This window comes from Callorhinus ursinus, unplaced genomic scaffold (genome assembly GCF_003265705.2).
Source record: "Callorhinus ursinus isolate GAN/ISIS: 27379988/994484 unplaced genomic scaffold, GSC_fseal_2.0 scaffold51, whole genome shotgun sequence".
In the NCBI taxonomy this organism is placed as follows: Eukaryota; Metazoa; Chordata; class Mammalia; order Carnivora; family Otariidae; genus Callorhinus; species Callorhinus ursinus.
The window spans coordinates 4,500,847-4,517,663 of record NW_027397113.1 but is presented as its reverse complement, the minus strand read 5'-3'; the positions used below and the strand labels follow the sequence as shown (position 1 = coordinate 4,517,663).

Here is a 16,817-nt window from a genome sequence, read left to right as displayed (position 1 = left end):
TATCTTGGGGTGCCTGGGTGGCTCAGTTGGTTAAGTGTCTGCCTTCAGCTCAGTTCATGACCTCAGGGTCCTGGGATCGAACTCTGCATCAGGCTCACTGCTCAGTGGGGAGTATGCTTCTCCCTCTCCCTCTGCTCCTGTCTCAGCTCATGCTCTCTCTCTCTCTCAAATAAATCAATAAAATATTTTAAAAACCTAAAAATTAAAATGTCTTTATCTTACCCTCATTTTAAAAGGATATTTCAGTGGATTTGAAATTCTAGCTTAACAGTGCTTTTTTTTTCCTCAGAGATTTTTTTTTTTTTTTTTTTTTTGACAGAGAGAGACACAGTGAGAGAAGGAACACAAGCAGGGGGAGTGGGAGAGGGAGAAGCAGGCCTCCTGCCGAGCAGGGAGCCTGATGCGGGACTCAGTCCCAGGACCCCGGGACCATGACCTGAGCCGAAGGCAGACGCCTAACGACTGAGCCACCCAGGCGCCCACTTAAGAGTGTTTTAAAAAATGTCATACCAGGGCGCCTGGGTGGCTCAGTTGGTTAGGCGACTGCCTTCAGCTCAGGTCATGATCCTGGAGTCCCGGGATCGAGTGCCGCATCGGGCTCCCTGCTTGGCGGGGAGTCTGCTTCTCCCTCTGACCCTCCCCCGTCTCATGTGCTCTCTCTCTCTCTCTCTCTCTCATTCTCTCTCTCTTTCAAATAAATAAATAAATAAATCTTTTTTTAAAAATGTCGTTCCATTGTCTTCTGGCCTCCATTGTTTCTCAGAAGAAGTCACTTGTAATTCATATTATAGTTCCTCTGTATGTAAAAATGTGCTTTTTTCCTCAGCTTGTTTCAAGATTCTTTAGGGGCACCTGGGTGGCTCAGTCGTTGAGCGTCTGCCTTCAGCTCAGGTCATGATCTCAGGGTCCTAGGATTGAGCCCCGCGTTGGGCTCCCTGCTCTGTGGGAAGCCTGCTTCTCCCTCTCCCACTCCCCCTGCTTGTGTTCCCTCTTTCCCTGTGTCTCTCTCTGTCAAATAAAAAAATATATGTATCTTTGTTTTTTTTTAAATCATTTCGTCCATTATGTTCTTAGGTGTGATTTTCTTTGCATTTATCCTGCTTGAGTTTGCTGAGCTTTTCACATCTTAATAGTTTTCATGAAATTAAAAAAATTTTATCCATGAGTTTTTCATATTTTCCCTGTCCCATTCCACTTTCTTTTCCTTCTGGAACTTGCATTATACATGTTTGTGACTGGTTGGTATTGTTCCATAGGTCTTTAAGATACTATTCAGTTTTCTTCAATCTCTTTTCCTCTCTTGTTCAGATTGGATAATTTTTGTTCTTTGTTTTCAATAATTTCACTGATTCTGCTTTCATATCTAATCTATTAAAACTGTCCAGAAAATTCTTCATTTCAGTTATTGAACTTTTCAGTTGTAGAATTTCCATTTGGTTATTTTTTTACAGTGTACATTTCTCGGCTGACATTTCCTATTAGTTGACTCATTTAAGCTACCTTTGTCTTTGAACATATTTATACTAGTTTGTGCTTTAAAGTCTCTCCTAAATGTAACATCTATTACAGGCTTGGGTATTTTTTTACTGCTTTTTTTTTCTTGCAAGTTACATTTTTTTTCTTTGCATGTCCAGTAAATCCTTACTTTATATGGGGTAATGTGTTCATATTTTATATTCTGTTTTACCTCTGAAGAGTGTTGATTTTTGTTCTAGCAGGCTAATCACCTTAACCCTGTGTTGGCTTGTTTTTGTACATTTTATAGAGTTGATATGTAGAAACCCAAGTCATTCCAAACTCCTCTAACTTGATACCACTCAACCTCCAAATTATCTTTTCTGTGGATCTTGTTGAGGCTTGTCTTTTGTTTTGTTTTGTTTTGTTTTTTTAGGGTAGGTCAGGAGCAGATTTCCATCTACAAAAAAAAATTTTTTTTTTTCCTTCTAAAGCCTTACCTTTTTGGCCTCTTAGCTGGATACCATCAGTTTTATCAAGGTCTCTCCATTCTGGTTGGACCTGAAAGCCAACATTTTCTAGTACTGCTTGACCACTTATATCTTGTTCCATTCTCAACTCCACTGCAGCTGCTCTCTGGGAAATTTTATATAGTCTCACCTGTACGTGCATAGTCCACCTTTTGGCCAATGACTCATGGGGAGCTCCCACACAGACTTTCAGTACCCACTTCTGCATAGGTCCCTCCCCTCCAGTGCCCTGCCTTATAGATTGCAGGTACTTTGGCAACTCTTAACTCTGTTCTGTGTCTCCTCAGCTTAACTGGAACCACTGTACTCTGCTTGAATTCTGGGTCCCTGCTCAGTGGATAAGAAAATTTCCACAAGTAGACATCCAGGGCAATCCTATGATTCACCTCAGGAGTTTTTCCTTTGTCAGGGATCACAGTCTTGGGCTACATCTTATCCAGTGCCTGAAAACAGCTGACTCATATGTTTTATAGTAGCTTTTGGTGGGAGGGCTGATTTGGTACCTGTTATTTCATCATTGTTGGACAGAGAAGTTTCAGTATATTGTTTTGATGTATGTTCACATTGCCACATGATTGAAATTTTGCTACTTCATCTTTAACAGTTGAGTTAAGTGAAGATATCGTTTGATATTGTTGATGATATAATTATTTCTTCCTTATCCCCACAGTATCTCAGCAAAAAGTACAAAAAATTTTTAAAGATTTTATTTATTTATTTGAGAGAGAGAGAGAGAGAACATGAGCAGGGGGGAGGGGCAGGGGGAGAGGGCAAGGCAGACTCCCCACTGAGCAGGGAGCCCGATGTGGCGTTCGATCCCAGGACCCTGGGATCATGACCTGAGCTGAAGACAGATGCTTAACAGCCTGAGCCACCCAGATGCCCCCAAAAAGGTGCAAATTTAAACTCGTTTTTGAGTGGTCATGCTGGTTTATTTAGTTTATTTAGTTCTTTCTTCATCAAGAACTTGTAGAACATAACATTTAAAATTTCTCAGTCTTTAATGATTGATTCTCTTTTTTTAAACTTTTTTTAAATTTATTTATTTGAGAGAGTGAGAATGAAAGAGAGAGTACATGAGAGGGGGGAGGATTAGAGGGAGAAGCAGGCTCCTCGCTGAGCAGGGAGCCCAATGCGGGACTCGATCCCGGGACTCCAGGACCATGACCTGAGCTGAAGGCAGTTGCTTAACCAACTGAGCCCACCCAGGCGCCCCATAAACTTTTTTTTAAAGATTTTATTTATTTATTTGAGAGAGAGAGAGAGAGAACATGAGAGGGAGGGGGGTCAGAGGGAGAAGCAGACTCCCTGCTGAGCAGGGAACCTGATGCAGGACTTGATCCCGGGTTTCCAGGATCATGACCTGAGCCGAAGGCAGTTGCTCAACCACCTGAACCACCCAGGTGCCCCGATGGTTTGATTCTCTTAAAAGTCCAGATTCAAAGTTAATTTTTTTCTGGTCTTTGACAATAGTACTTAATTTTCTGGCATCTAGTATTGCCAATAAGAAGTCTAACTCATGTTTCTTTGGGACAATTTCCTTCTCTTTTGTAGAGTTTAGGATTTTCTCTTTATCTTTGTTATTCTGGGTTTCATCGTGGTATGTTCAGCTCTGTGACTTTTTTGTGCCTTTTTTGTTTTTTATTTTTTTTTAAAGATTTTATTTATTTATTTGAGAGAGAATGAGAGACAGAGAGCACAAGAGGGAAGAGGGTCAGAGGGAGAAGCAGACTCCCCGCTGAGCAGGGAGCCTGATATGGGACTTGATCCCGGAACTCCAGGATCATGACCTGAGTTGAAGGCAGTCGCTTAACTGACTGAGCCACCCAGACGCCCCTGTGCCTTTTTTAAAAAAGAAAGTTATCGGGCGCCTGGGTGGCTCAGTTGGTTAAGCGTCTGCCTTCAGCTCAGGTCATGATCCTGGGGTCCCGGGATCGAGTCCCGCATCGGGCTCCCTGCTCAGCAGGGAGTCTGCTTCTCCCTCTGACTCTCTTCCCTCTCGTGCTCTCTCTCTATCTCATTCTCTCTCTCAAATAAATAAATAAAATCTATAAAAAAAATTTAAAAAAAAAAATAAAAAAGAAAGTTATCATGCCTGGCATTTGGTAAATTTATTCAAACAGTACTTACATCGGTCTTTGTTAATTTTTTTTTTTTTTTTAATTCATGAGAGTCAGAGAGAGAGGGAGAGAGGCAGAGGCAGAGGGAGAAGCAGGCTCCCCGCCCAGCAGGGAGCCCGATGCAGGCCTCGATCCCAGAACCCTGGGATCGTGACCTGAGCCGAAGGCAGACGCTTAAGCATCTGAGCCACCCAGGTGCCCACATCGGTCTTTGTTATAATTCTCAGTTGTTATTTATTCTGGACCTATTTTTTAATTTAAATTTTTTAGTGTTTTATGTCCTTTTAAAATCTATCCTTAATGTCTTTATGGATTTGCCTATTTTGGACATTTCCTATAAATGAAATAATACAATATGTAGACTTTTGTCTGTCTGTCTTTGTTTCTTTCTTTGTTTCTTTCTATTTTATTTATTTATTTGACAGAGAGATAGAGAGAGCCAGAGAGTACAAGCAGGGGGAATGGCAGAGGGAGAAGGAGAAGCAGGCTCCTGTCTGAGCAGGGAGCCTGATGCAGGGCTCAGTCCCAGGACCATGGGATCATGACCTGAGCCGAAGGCAGACGCTTAACCAACTGAGCCACCCAGGCGCCCCTTGTCTAATGAATTCTTTCATTAAGCATAATGTTTTTCAGATTCATCCATGTTGTAGCATGTAACAGTACTTAATTTATTTTTATGGCTGAACAATATTGCATATTTTGTTAATCTGTTTATTTTTGATGGACACTTAGGTTGTTTCCACTGTTGCCTACTATGAATCATGCTGCTATGAAAGATTGAAGTACTACCTTCTTTTAAATGTATTCTTTTCCAGTCACTAATCTGCCTTCCATAACATTTTCATTTCAAATACTGTATCTTTAATTTCTAAAATTTCTACCAGGGTTTTCCCCCCTTAAACTTTCTGTTTCATTGCTGGCAGTATATTCTTTTTCAAAAAACTTTTTTGAGTATGGTTGACACACAGTGTTACATTAGTTTCAGGTATACAGCATAGTGACTCAGCATCTGTATATGTTATGCTATGCTCAGCACAAGTGTAGCTACCATCTGTCACCATACAACACTATTACAGCATCATTGACTATATTCCCTATGCTGTACCTTTTATTTCCATAACCTATTCATTCTATAACCAGTAGCCTGTAACTCTTATTCCCCATCACCCATTTTGCCCATCTCGCTTCCCCTCTAGCAACCATCATTTGTTCTCTGTTATTTATGATTCTGTTTGTTCATTTGTTTTTTTAGATTCCAGTTATGAGTGAAATTTATATGGTATTTGTCTTTCTCAGTCTAAGTTATTTGTTGTCACAAATGGATGTGATTTTTATGGCTGTGTAATATTCCACTGTGTGTGTGTGTGTGTGTGTGTGTGTGTGTGTGTGTACCACATCTTTATTCATTCATCTATCAGTGGACATTTGGGTTGCTTCTGTATCTTGGCCATTGTAAATAATGCTGCAGTAAACATAGGGGTGCATATTTTTTTTTATTTAGTTTTTTCCTTTTCTTTGTGTAAATACCCAGTAGTGGAATTATTGGATCATATGGTAGTTCTATTTTTAATTTGTTGAGGAAACACCATATTGTTTTCAACAGTGGATATACCAACCAATTTACTTTCCCACAAACAGTGCATGAGAGTTCCTTTTTGTCCATATTCCTGCCACATTATTTCTTATTTTTCATTTGAGCCATTCTGACAGGTGTAAGGTGATATTTTATTGTGGTTTTGATTTGCATTTCCTTGATGATGAGTGATGTTGAACATCTTTTCATGTGTCTGTTGGCTATCTGTATGTCTTTTTTGGAAAAATGTCTATTCAGGTCTTCTGCCCATTTTTAATTGAATTATTTGTGGGTTTTTTGGTGTTCTTTATTTATTTTGGATATCAACCCACTATCAGGCATATCATTTATAAATGTCTCCTTTCATTCAGTAGGTTGCCTTTTTAATTTAATTTTTTAAAGGTTTTATTTATTTATTTGACAGAGTGAGAGAATACAAGCAGGGGAACAGTAGAGGGAGAGGGAGAAGCAGGCTTCCTGCCAAGCAGGGAGCCTGATGCAGGGCTCGATCCCAGGATCCTGAGATCATGACCTGAGCCGAAGGCAGATGCTTAACCATCTGAGCCACCCAGGCGCCCCTAATTTAATTTTTTTTTAATTTTTAAATTTTTTTAATTTAAATTCTAGTTAGAATATGTTGCCTTTTGGTTTGTTGATAGTTTCCTTTTCAGATTGTTTTGTTAATTCTGTTTCCTCATGTATAAGTTGGGTTTTTTTAAAGATTTTATTTATTTGTCAGAGAGAGCACACACCAACAGGGGAAGGGGCAGGCAGAGCAGGCAGAGGGAGAAGCAAGTGCCCGGCCGAGCAGGGAGCCTGATGCGGGACTCGATCCCAGGACCTTGGGATCATGACCTGAGCCGAAGGCAGATGCTTAACCGACTGAGCCACCCAGGCGTCCCTCCTCATGTACAAGTTTTATTAGTATCAGTGTCACATCTTTCATGGTATTGATCTTTGTTGGTTGGTAACTTTTAGTTAAGAGTTAATTGTCCATTATTTATTTGTTTTGAACACATCCTGCATTGACAGGCTTCCAGTAGGAGGTTCTCTGTTACGTGAGCTCTAATCTTGCAGTATTATATATAATATATATTATCTATCTATCTATCTATATGTATATATATATTAGATTAAATTTTGCTTGAGTGGCAAGATGCAAAGTTCTTGCATTTTAATAGATTATATAGTTCTGAGTCTTTTTCCATTTGTATGACATAGCTGTTAAGGCCCTCAACTTGCATCATTGATGCTACTAGCATCACTTGGCTTTAACCAACTCTCTGGTAGGCAGGTGAAAAATCTCTGGCCTTTGTTCATGTTTTGGTTCTTTGTTTAGATCTCCTATGTGTGGCCTGTGTGGATCTTGCTCTTAAATCTGTGGCTGTTCCAATATTAGCCCCATGTTTTTTTCCCTAGTCCAAGCCCCAAAAATGGTGTGCATCTTTGGTCCTTTCCTACCACTGTAGATTCTCTTTCTTTTTCCTTTCTGAAGATGAGGGAAATATACCTCTCCACTTCTGGTCTATAAAGATTTCTCTGTTTTTCTTACCATGACTATGTATTTATTAATAATTTTAAAGGTGATGGGGATTAAGGACCGCACTTGTTGTGATGGGCACCGGATGATGTATGGATGTTGAATCACTATATTGTACACCTGAAACTAATATTACACTGTATGTTAACTAACTAGACTCTAAATTAAATACTTAAAAATATCTGTTTTATCCTTTTATGTGTTTGAATGGGAAGATGCAGTTTCAACATATGCTCAACTTATCTTGAAATAGGCTTTTATTTAGTTTTATTGTTCTGCCTTTCACATTTAACTCTAGTCAATCCATCTGGATTTTGATTTGTGTGTATGTGTGTATGAAGAGAGGCAATTGAAATTGATTTCCCTCAAATCACCACACATTTAAATTGTTGTTAAGATTTCTGGAGAATTTAGTTATTGACAAGACTTTTTCTCACATGGGGCGCCTGGGTGGCTCAGTCGTTAAGCGTCTGCCTTCGGCTCAGGTCATGATCCCAGGGTCCGGGGATCGAGCCCCGCATCGGGCTCCCTGCTCCGCGGGGAGCCTGCTTCTCCCTCTCCCTCTCCCTCTGCTTGTGTTCCTGCTCTTCCTCTCTCTGTGTCAAATAAATAAATAAAATCTTAAAAAAAAAAAAAAGACTTCTTCTCACATATCTACATGTTTTCCCCATACTTCACTGTATCAATACTTCAAAGACAAGGTAGGATTCAGGAACAAGTTTTTTCTTATTTCACAGGTAATTTAATCACAGTAAAAAGGGGGTCACCTAAGGTCAGAAAGTTGGTAAGTGGTAAAACTGAAGACTGATGCAAGGCATCTTGGTTCAGTGCCAAGTTCACTCAACTTCAGTGTAGCATAACCTTGCTGCTATATTATCCCATGCTTTATGACTGAATTATATTTGAAAAATAAATAATGGCAAGAAAAATACTACCCATTAAGATTGATAGCTAGTACTTGATCTTGTTAATGTCCATACTTTTTGAGATGGTTAAAGCTTTATTAGATATGTAGTATGAATGCTATAGGAGAAAGTTGTGCTATTAGGATGTATTTTGTTAGGTTTTTAAAGTTGAATTCTTATATAATATCAGAATTGTCAACCTCATTTACAAGGTAGAGCTTGCAGAGACTGGAAGCTCTCTTTATTCATCTGTAATTCTTTATTATAATAGTACTTTAGGGGGGAAATAAGAGATAACATTTTATAGAATGGGAGATTTGTTTTTTTTTCCTTTATGAGTGCCAAGGTACAGAAAGGAACATGATGCCAATTTTGATGATTCAGGACCTGTTGGTGCTTTGTGGAAAGATAGTTCTAAGTCCACGTATGTAAATACACCAAATGGTTAACTTATGAATTAAATTAGCAAGAATTTGCTTTACTTTGTTAAAGACTGCCTTTACTTTGTTAAAGTCTGCCATAAATACAGTATGTTGTTAGCAGACATACTGTATTAGGTAAATGCTTGAGAGGGTCATTCTTGAATTTTTCTGCTTTCAGTTCTAAATTAGCTCACTTACTGGATTTGTGTTTATTAAATAATGAGGTAATTTATTAAAAAATACAAGAATATAAGCTAGAGCTATCAGCTTTGAAGATTTCTGGCTTTGGACATGACCTTGTGGAAATTAACTGAACATACAAATTGATTTAGCAAATGTGAAAAATTGAAAACACGAGATCAAATGTCTTAACCACATAAAGTAATTCTAAATGTTCAAGCAATTTGCTGATGCATAGCCACTTCCAGTCATATTTTAAATTTTGCACATAATCTTTTCATCAGGGAAATGCTTTCTTGGCTCATCAGTTTAATAAACAATTCCAGAAATTCTGGTGATTATCCAAACTGCTTTTTCTTTTTGTCGCCATTTCTTCCTACACAGAAATACAATCTGTACTGCCCGGATTCTCTGCAAAACTGAATTGGACTTCAGAGGAAGCCAGCTGTTCTCAGGACATATCAGGGGTAACACCATTCCAGATGATTTTTGAGGCAGGTTTTATTGTGGTTCTGTAAATTGCTGATGTCTTAATTTTTAATCTTATTTTTCTACAAATCAGTAAAGCCTAGGTCCATCACAGTTCCAAGTTGAAATGAAATAAGGCATTGGTTCCCGAACTTCTCTGTGCAGATGTTAAAACACTTGGTAACTTCCAAAATACTGGTATTTGTGTCCCACTCCAAGAGGTTGTGATTTAATTGGTCTAGGGTGCTGGATTAGTTTGCTGAGGTTGTCATTAAAAAACAAAAAACAAAAACATGGATTGGGTGGTTAAACAGTAGAAACTTCTTTCCTCGTAATTTTGGAGGCTAGAAGTTTAAGATTAAAGTGGCTTGTCATTGTTCCCTCACATGGCCTTTCCTCTGTATGTGGAGAGAGAGCTCTGTGGTATCTTTCTCTTCTTATAAGGACACCTGTCCTATCAGATTAGGGCTCCACGTTTATGACCTCATTTAATATGTCTTTAAGGCTCTCTCTCCAAGTACAGTCACATAGGGGGCAAGGGCTTCAATGTGTGAATTTTGGGAGACACAGTTCAGTCCATACTGATGTGGCCTGGGCTTTGGAATATTTTTGAAATCCCAGATGGAAAAAAAATCCCAGATGATTCCTAATATGCAGATAAATTTGAGAACCACTGAAACAAGCCATTATTTGAATTTGGATCTCCTGAAAAAGAAAATAAAAATGGATTCTCAGTGCAGATCCTATTTGGATACATTTTTATTAGGTTGGTTTAAAGATCTTTATTGATTTATCTGTAGCTCAGATTTATGAGAGTGACAGTTAAGTTCTCCATTCCCTTTAACAATTCTCTGATCCCCTATCTTTCTTTCCTTTGAGTCTGTGGAGACATAAAGAATTAGAATATTTTATTTTTTTAAGACTTTATTTAGGGGCACCTGGGTGGCTCAGCCGGTTAAGCGTCTGCCTTCAGCTCAGGTCATGATCCCAGGGTCCTGGGATCAAGCCCCGCATCAGGCTCCCTGCTCAGTAGAAAGCCTGCTTCTCCTTCTCCCTCTGCTGCTCCCCCTGCTTGTGCTCTCTCTTCTCTGTGAAATAAATAAATAAAATCTTAAAAAAGAGAGAGAGATTTGACAGAGAGCACGGGGCAGGGGGCTGGGGTTTGGGCAGAGGGAGAGGGAGAGGCTGACTCCCCGCTGAACAGGGAGCCCAATGAGGGGCTTGAGCCTAGGACCCGGAGATCATGACCTGAGCCAAAGGCAGTTGCTTAACTGACTGAGCCACTCAGGAGCCCCAGAACTAGAGTACTTTAAACATTCTCCCAAGAAGCATTTGGGAGGCCTTTCTTTGTGTTTGGACAATTATATGCTCCTTGTCAAAGGAAATGGGTGCAGTACTGCGACAATAGATATCCCTGGCTGTGCCTTATCTTCTTTAGGGAAATGATGGGTAAAAATATCTGGAGCAATTAATGGTTAGTCAGCTTTGAAACTATTAATTTCAAGTAGCACTTAAAAAAAAAAGGCTGATTTCAGTGAACCAAGGAAAGCAGTTCTAGAAAAGGAGATCATGTGTTTTAGCCAGTTTAAACAAAGAATAATTTTTATGACTAACATTTATATATATTATTTAAGGCTCCTGACAACTCTATGAAGTGGATAGAACAGGGATTATCACCCCATTTTACAGATATAAGAACCCTGAGATTCAGAGAGTTCGATTGACTTATCCAAGGTCATATGAAAGTTAAGTGACAGAATTAGAATTTGAACTAAAGTCTTACTCATTTTAATCAGGTCTGTTTAAATATTTATTCACTCATTCAGGAACCTGTGTTTGTTCAAGTCGGCCGCACTGTGCTAGATGTTGAAGGTACAGAGTCCCAAGACACATTACTTGATAAAAGATAAGCATACAAATAATTACAATACAGTGTAATATGTATCATGATAGAGGTAGGGTATATAACATAGAGGAAGGGTACCTAACACAATGGGAAGTGTCCAAGGTCTGGAGGTCTTGATGAGACTGAAAACAGATTTTCTGGATATAAGGGGTTCAAAGACTTGAAAGAATAGGAAGTTGTCTTCAGACTTACAGAGTTTGTCTTATTTTTCTCCTTATTGAAAAAGCTCCTGTTTCCCTCAGGAAAATCAAAGAGAGCATTTAGAACACAGATAATTTGATTTTTTTTTAAAAAGATTTTATTTATTTATTTGACAGAGAGAGAGACAGCGAGAGAGGGAACACAAGCAGGGGGAGTGGGAGAGGGAGAAGCATGCTTCCCACTGAGCAGGGAGCCTGATGCGGGGCTTGATCCCAGGACCCTGGGATCATGACCCAAGCCAAAAGCAGACACTCAACGACTGAGCCACCCAGGCGCCCCAGATAATTTGACTTAATTGTGGTAGCCACTGTTAACATCTTGGTGTGCGTCTTTTCACATAAGAGTGAGGCATTTCAGTTTCAGGTTTTTAGAATGGTACAGTTCCAAACTATGGCCATGGAAATAGGTGGCTGGAAATGCATGGATGTCAAGGTCAGTGGAGTTGAAGAGGTCAGGAAATTGTGAGACTAAGTTGTTCCTTAGGCCATCAACTTGGATGTGGAAGTAGCCCAGTTGATGGTGGGTCTTAAAGTGCTGAGGAAACGTGAGCTCATTGCCTGCTGAGCAATAGATGAGAAGTGGCAAAAAGCAGTATGACCTTAAAGGAACAGGAACAAGAGTTCCCTGAAAGTGCTTGTTCCATTACATCTCATTGTCTCTGGTACTGTGCAGCTATTTAAAAGATATTTGAATGAAGAGAGTGAGAAGTGAAGGGGGAGATTGTGAACAAGTTCATCATATATACCTCAAATGGGGAGAAGAGTCAAGTAGCAAGGTTCATAGTGGAAGCTAGTGAATGGAGACATCCATGAAAAAGCCATAATAAATGATCCACTGCTTTGGGCATGTAAGGAGAGCCTATCCCAGGGAATACTGAAGAGAACTTCATTTAGGAGAGATCCAAGGTCTTGTGTTTATGCTCAGAGTCAGTCCTGCATCTTGGGGTCCAATCGGCTGGGTAACACGTCCCTCCAAAAACAATTTGATTTTACAAGATCTTGAAAGCTTTATCCATTTTTATATTTATTTTTGTCATAATAGTAAGTGATAAAATTGGTGGAGGTACATGTATTTCTACAAACATATCTTCATATTTATCTCTATTTCTCTGTATACCTATTTAACTAGAGACAGGAAGAGACAGAGGCACAGATTGACTTTCTTCTGGACAGTCATATAGGGCCCATGACAACCTAAGTTCAATTTGAAAATAGAAAACAGCTCTGATATGGGCGCCTGGGTGGCTCAGTCGTTAAGCATCTGTCTTCGGCTCAGGTCATGATCCCAGGGTCCTGGGACTGAGCCACATCGGGTTCCCTGCTCAGCAGAGAGCCCGCTTCTCCCTCTCCCACTCCCCCTGCTTGTGTTCCTGCTCTCGCTCTCTCTCTGTCAAATAAATAAATAAAATCTTAAAAAAAAAAAACAGCTCTGATATTATCTGTGATATAATTAGATTTGTATTCTAAGGTGAAAGCTGGAACATATGATTCAGTAATGGTTTCTGCTGCCCAGGGCTGGCAGCATCTATGTTTTCCTAACAACACTGAAGTAAATTCACTGCTTCTATATGTATGTCAGGCTGGGGTACTGGGTTTCTAACACCCAACTCTAAAAGGCTTTAAAAGACTTTGTAGACATAGACACATACATTTTCGTTCTCTTTCAGTAATTTATGAATAGATTTTAAAAGGAGCTATTTGCTTTATGTTAACTATCCTCTGCTGACATGGTATTCGGTCACTTTATCTTCTCAGTCTGGATTAGGTACCAGTCGTTCTTGTGTGTTTCTTTAGCATTTCTTAATATATGTAAATCATAGGACTTTTCACATTGTCATATACATTATTTATTTGTCTTTCTCTTCTACTTAACTGTGAACTCTTCAAATTCAGATTGTTTTATTTACCTCTGCAGGCCCAGGTTACATAATAAACTCCATTAAGTGTTTTGAGTGGGTAATTCAGTAGTTTGCATAAGCATTGCCTGTCAGCCTCCATAAAAGTGATGATAGATTACATAATATCCAATTCTGAAAGCTATATGCACAGATAATAAACTTCCTTGGAGAGACAGCATTGCGTGGGCTTTGAAGTTAGATTTAGGTTTGAATCCCAGTTCTGCCACTTAACTAGCTATGTGTGACCTTGGACAAATTAAACAGCTTATTTAGTCTCATTATTCTCATAAATAAAATGGGGGATATTTCCTACTTGCATATAAACTGTTTGGCATGTAGCAGGTGTTCAATAAGTGGTAGCTCTCATCATTATTAATTGTAGCCCCTCTCTGGTAGCCGCTCAAGGAATTTTCACTTGGTTGCTTTACTGCTAGATTTAATTAGCCCTTTCTGTGATGTACCCTATAATAACCAAGGCTACAGAAGTTTGAAACTGTTCCAAGAAGTTGTTTTGTAAGTGCTAAGTACAGAAAATGCTTTGAAGAGATCATTGCTTTTCTACTATTTGAACATTTTATTATAAAGTTTTTTTTTTTTTTTTTAAAGTAGGCTCCCCACCTAGCATGGAGCCCAACACAGGGCTTGAACTCACGACCCTGAGATCAAGACCTGAGCTGAAGGATGCCTGGGTGGCTCAGTCGGTTAAGTGTCTGCCTTCGGCTCAGGTCATGATCCCAAGGTCCTGGAATCGAGTCCCACATCAGGCTCCTTGCTTGGCAGAGAGCCTGCTTCTCCCTGTACCTGCTCTGCCTGCTTCCCCCCCTGCTTGTGTGCTCTCTCTCTGACAAAAAAATAAATAAAATCTTAAAAAAAAAAAAAAGACCTGAGCTGAGATGAAGAGTCGGACACTTTTAACCGACTGAGCCACCCAGGCGACCCTATAGTAAAATTTTTTAAATGAAGGATGTGACTGATATGTATGCTGCAGTTACTGTTTAATCACTACTGTATACATGCATGAATAATCCTAAATCTGTTTCCAGAATTTTCTAACAATTCTCATCTACTTTTCTGATAATTTTTTGTAATGATTCTATAATAATCTAATTTTCCCCACTCATTGCATACTTCTTGATCTCATTTTCAGTGTACTTACAAAAAGTATTATAGTAATTTGTTCTTTCTGTTTCTTCCTCATTGTGTTATGATATGTTGAGGTCTAGGACCATTTTTTTCTTTAATGTGTTCCTACTACATGGCTCTGTATTCTCGGAGCCACCAATAAGAACTTACTGATTTTTTTACTCTATTTCTTCTCATTTTCCTAGACTCTCCATTTTCTAAAAGACTCCTTATAACTTTGGTTTTAGGGACACTCTATTAAATATAGTGAGTCATTATAGGAGAGTGGTTAATACTAAAGCTTTGGAGCCAGATTTGGTAACCTTGAGAAAATTGACCTCTTTGAGACTCATTTTTTTTTTCATCCATAAAATGTGGGTTATATGTACCTAATAGGGCTTTTGTGAGGGGTAAATGAGGTAATATAAGTAAGATACTTTAGCTCCATTCCTGGAATACAGAAAGCCCTCATTAAATTATAAATTTTATTATATTTGTAGGGAGGTACCTGGGTATATTGGAAAGAGTATGGACAATTGGTATTAGACAGACTTAGGGTCAAATTCTGGCTCTATCACTGAACAGCTGGGTAACCTTAGGCAAGTTGCTTAACTTCTCTGAGTCTTGTTTAAAAAAACAATCTACAAAGAAAGGATAGTAGTACCTGCCTCCAGGATTGTTGTGAGGTAATGTTGATATAAGACCTGCACAATGCTTGCTACGTAGTAGGCATTCAACAAGTGATATCTACTGTTGTTGCCATGTATAATATATACTTAAAGATTATTACCTGATCCTTAAAACAGTTCTGTGAGGTGGAATGGGTAACTTTTTCTTTTTAAGATTATTTATTTATTTATTTATTAGAGAGAGAGAGAGAATGCACAAGTGATGGGGAGACACAGAGGGAGAGGGAAAAGCAGACTCCCTGCTGATCAGGAAGCCCAACATGGGGCTCAATCCCAGGACCCTGAGATCATGACCGGAGCTGAAGGCAGACGCTTAACTGACTACGCTACCCAGGTGCCCCTAGAATGGGTAACTTTTATCGCTGTTTTACAGATTAGTAAACAAAATTCAGAGCAATTAAGTGATTTTCTTTTCATGGTTACTTAAGTAACTTTTATAGAGCCAGTACTAGAACACAGGTCTTCTGACTTGTGAGCTTTTTGCTTTACAGCTTTTCCTAAAAAAAAAAAAAAATGATTAGCTAAATGGATTGATGTTAAAAAATAGTTCCTTTTAGTGTCTGCTCCTTTCACTCCATCCTTAATACAGATCAACTCACATCAGGTTGGTAGAGCTAAGATAGAGTTACTCTTCTTTGTTCCAGTCTGAATTACTTCTATATTTGTTCCAAAAGGTGGTTTTGAATTGTGGGTTTTACTCTGATCTTTGTTCATGTGTCTCCTGAAGTTCCATGAAATAGTTTAGTCCAAGAAAGGATAGCTAATTATTAGATTGCCTTTTATGTCCAATTCTTGGATCCAAAGGTGTTTCCCCTTGGAAGTCTGAAACGCTTTCTGAGGGGTAAGTTACCTTTATAGGAAGAAATACCATTATTTATTTATTTAAAATTTTATTTATTTATTTTAGAGAGGCAGGGAGGGGCAGAGGGAGAGGGAGAGAGAATCTTAAGTAGACTCCACGCGGAGCCGGACATGGGGCTTGATCTCACCACCCTGAGATCATGACCTGAGCTGAAACCAAGAGTCAAATGCTCAACCGACTGTACCACCCAGGTGCCTCAAGAAATACCATAATTTAATTCATTTGTGCTCCTGTGTTTGTGTATTTGTGGTGGATGTTTTTGTTGTATTGTTACAGGTTGATGAAAAGCCCAGAACTTTGATGACAGATAGTTTGGTGATAAAGAATTTTTTACATAAAATTGTCATGGTACACCCTAAGGTAAGCTGTTCTTTTGCACAGTGATGCTTCTCTTGTCATATGTTTTCAGGAGACCTCTACTCTGTAGGACATGAAAGGATATGGTTGGTCCTCTTTCTTTTCATGATAATGATTACAACTTTTAATATTGAATTGATTTGATTTCTTTGTCCCTAACACAGAGTTGATGTTGGTCATGTGACATAGCTAAGAGCCCTTGGATATAGAGCTTTCTTTGGGTTCTTGTTTTTACTTCCTTACTGTTTTATTATATCAGTTTAGATACATTTTTTTTAAGATTTTATTTATTTGACAGAGAGAGACACAGCGAGAGAGGGAACACAAGCAGGGGGGTGGGAGAGGGAGAAGCAGGCTTCCAGCTGAACAGGGAACCTGATGTGGACCTCCATCCCAGGACCCTGAGATTATGACTTGAGCCGAAGGCAGACGCTTAAATGACTGAGCCACCCAGGCGCCCAGTTTAGATAACATTTTTTTTCTTCCTCTGTGCTTCATTTTTCTATTAAACCTGGATAATAAACCTTGCTGACTATCTCCTTCTTCTCCAAAGTGACTAGAAGAGCAAATCAGGAAATTTTGATAAAGTA

The 16,817-nt window shown here is 39.1% G+C and overlaps 1 protein-coding gene across 1 annotated transcript in view; it reads left to right on the top strand.

Moving 5' to 3' along the window:
- Window positions 1-16,817, top strand: part of TOP6BL (TOP6B like initiator of meiotic double strand breaks) — a 105,741-nt gene that overhangs the window by 50,030 nt on the left and 38,894 nt on the right. The window contains exons 4-5 of the mRNA XM_073883416.1: window positions 9,110-9,192; window positions 16,147-16,230. Of these exons, the coding sequence (XP_073739517.1) occupies window positions 9,110-9,192; window positions 16,147-16,230 (167 nt within the window). The remainder of the gene's footprint in view (window positions 1-9,109; window positions 9,193-16,146; window positions 16,231-16,817) is intronic.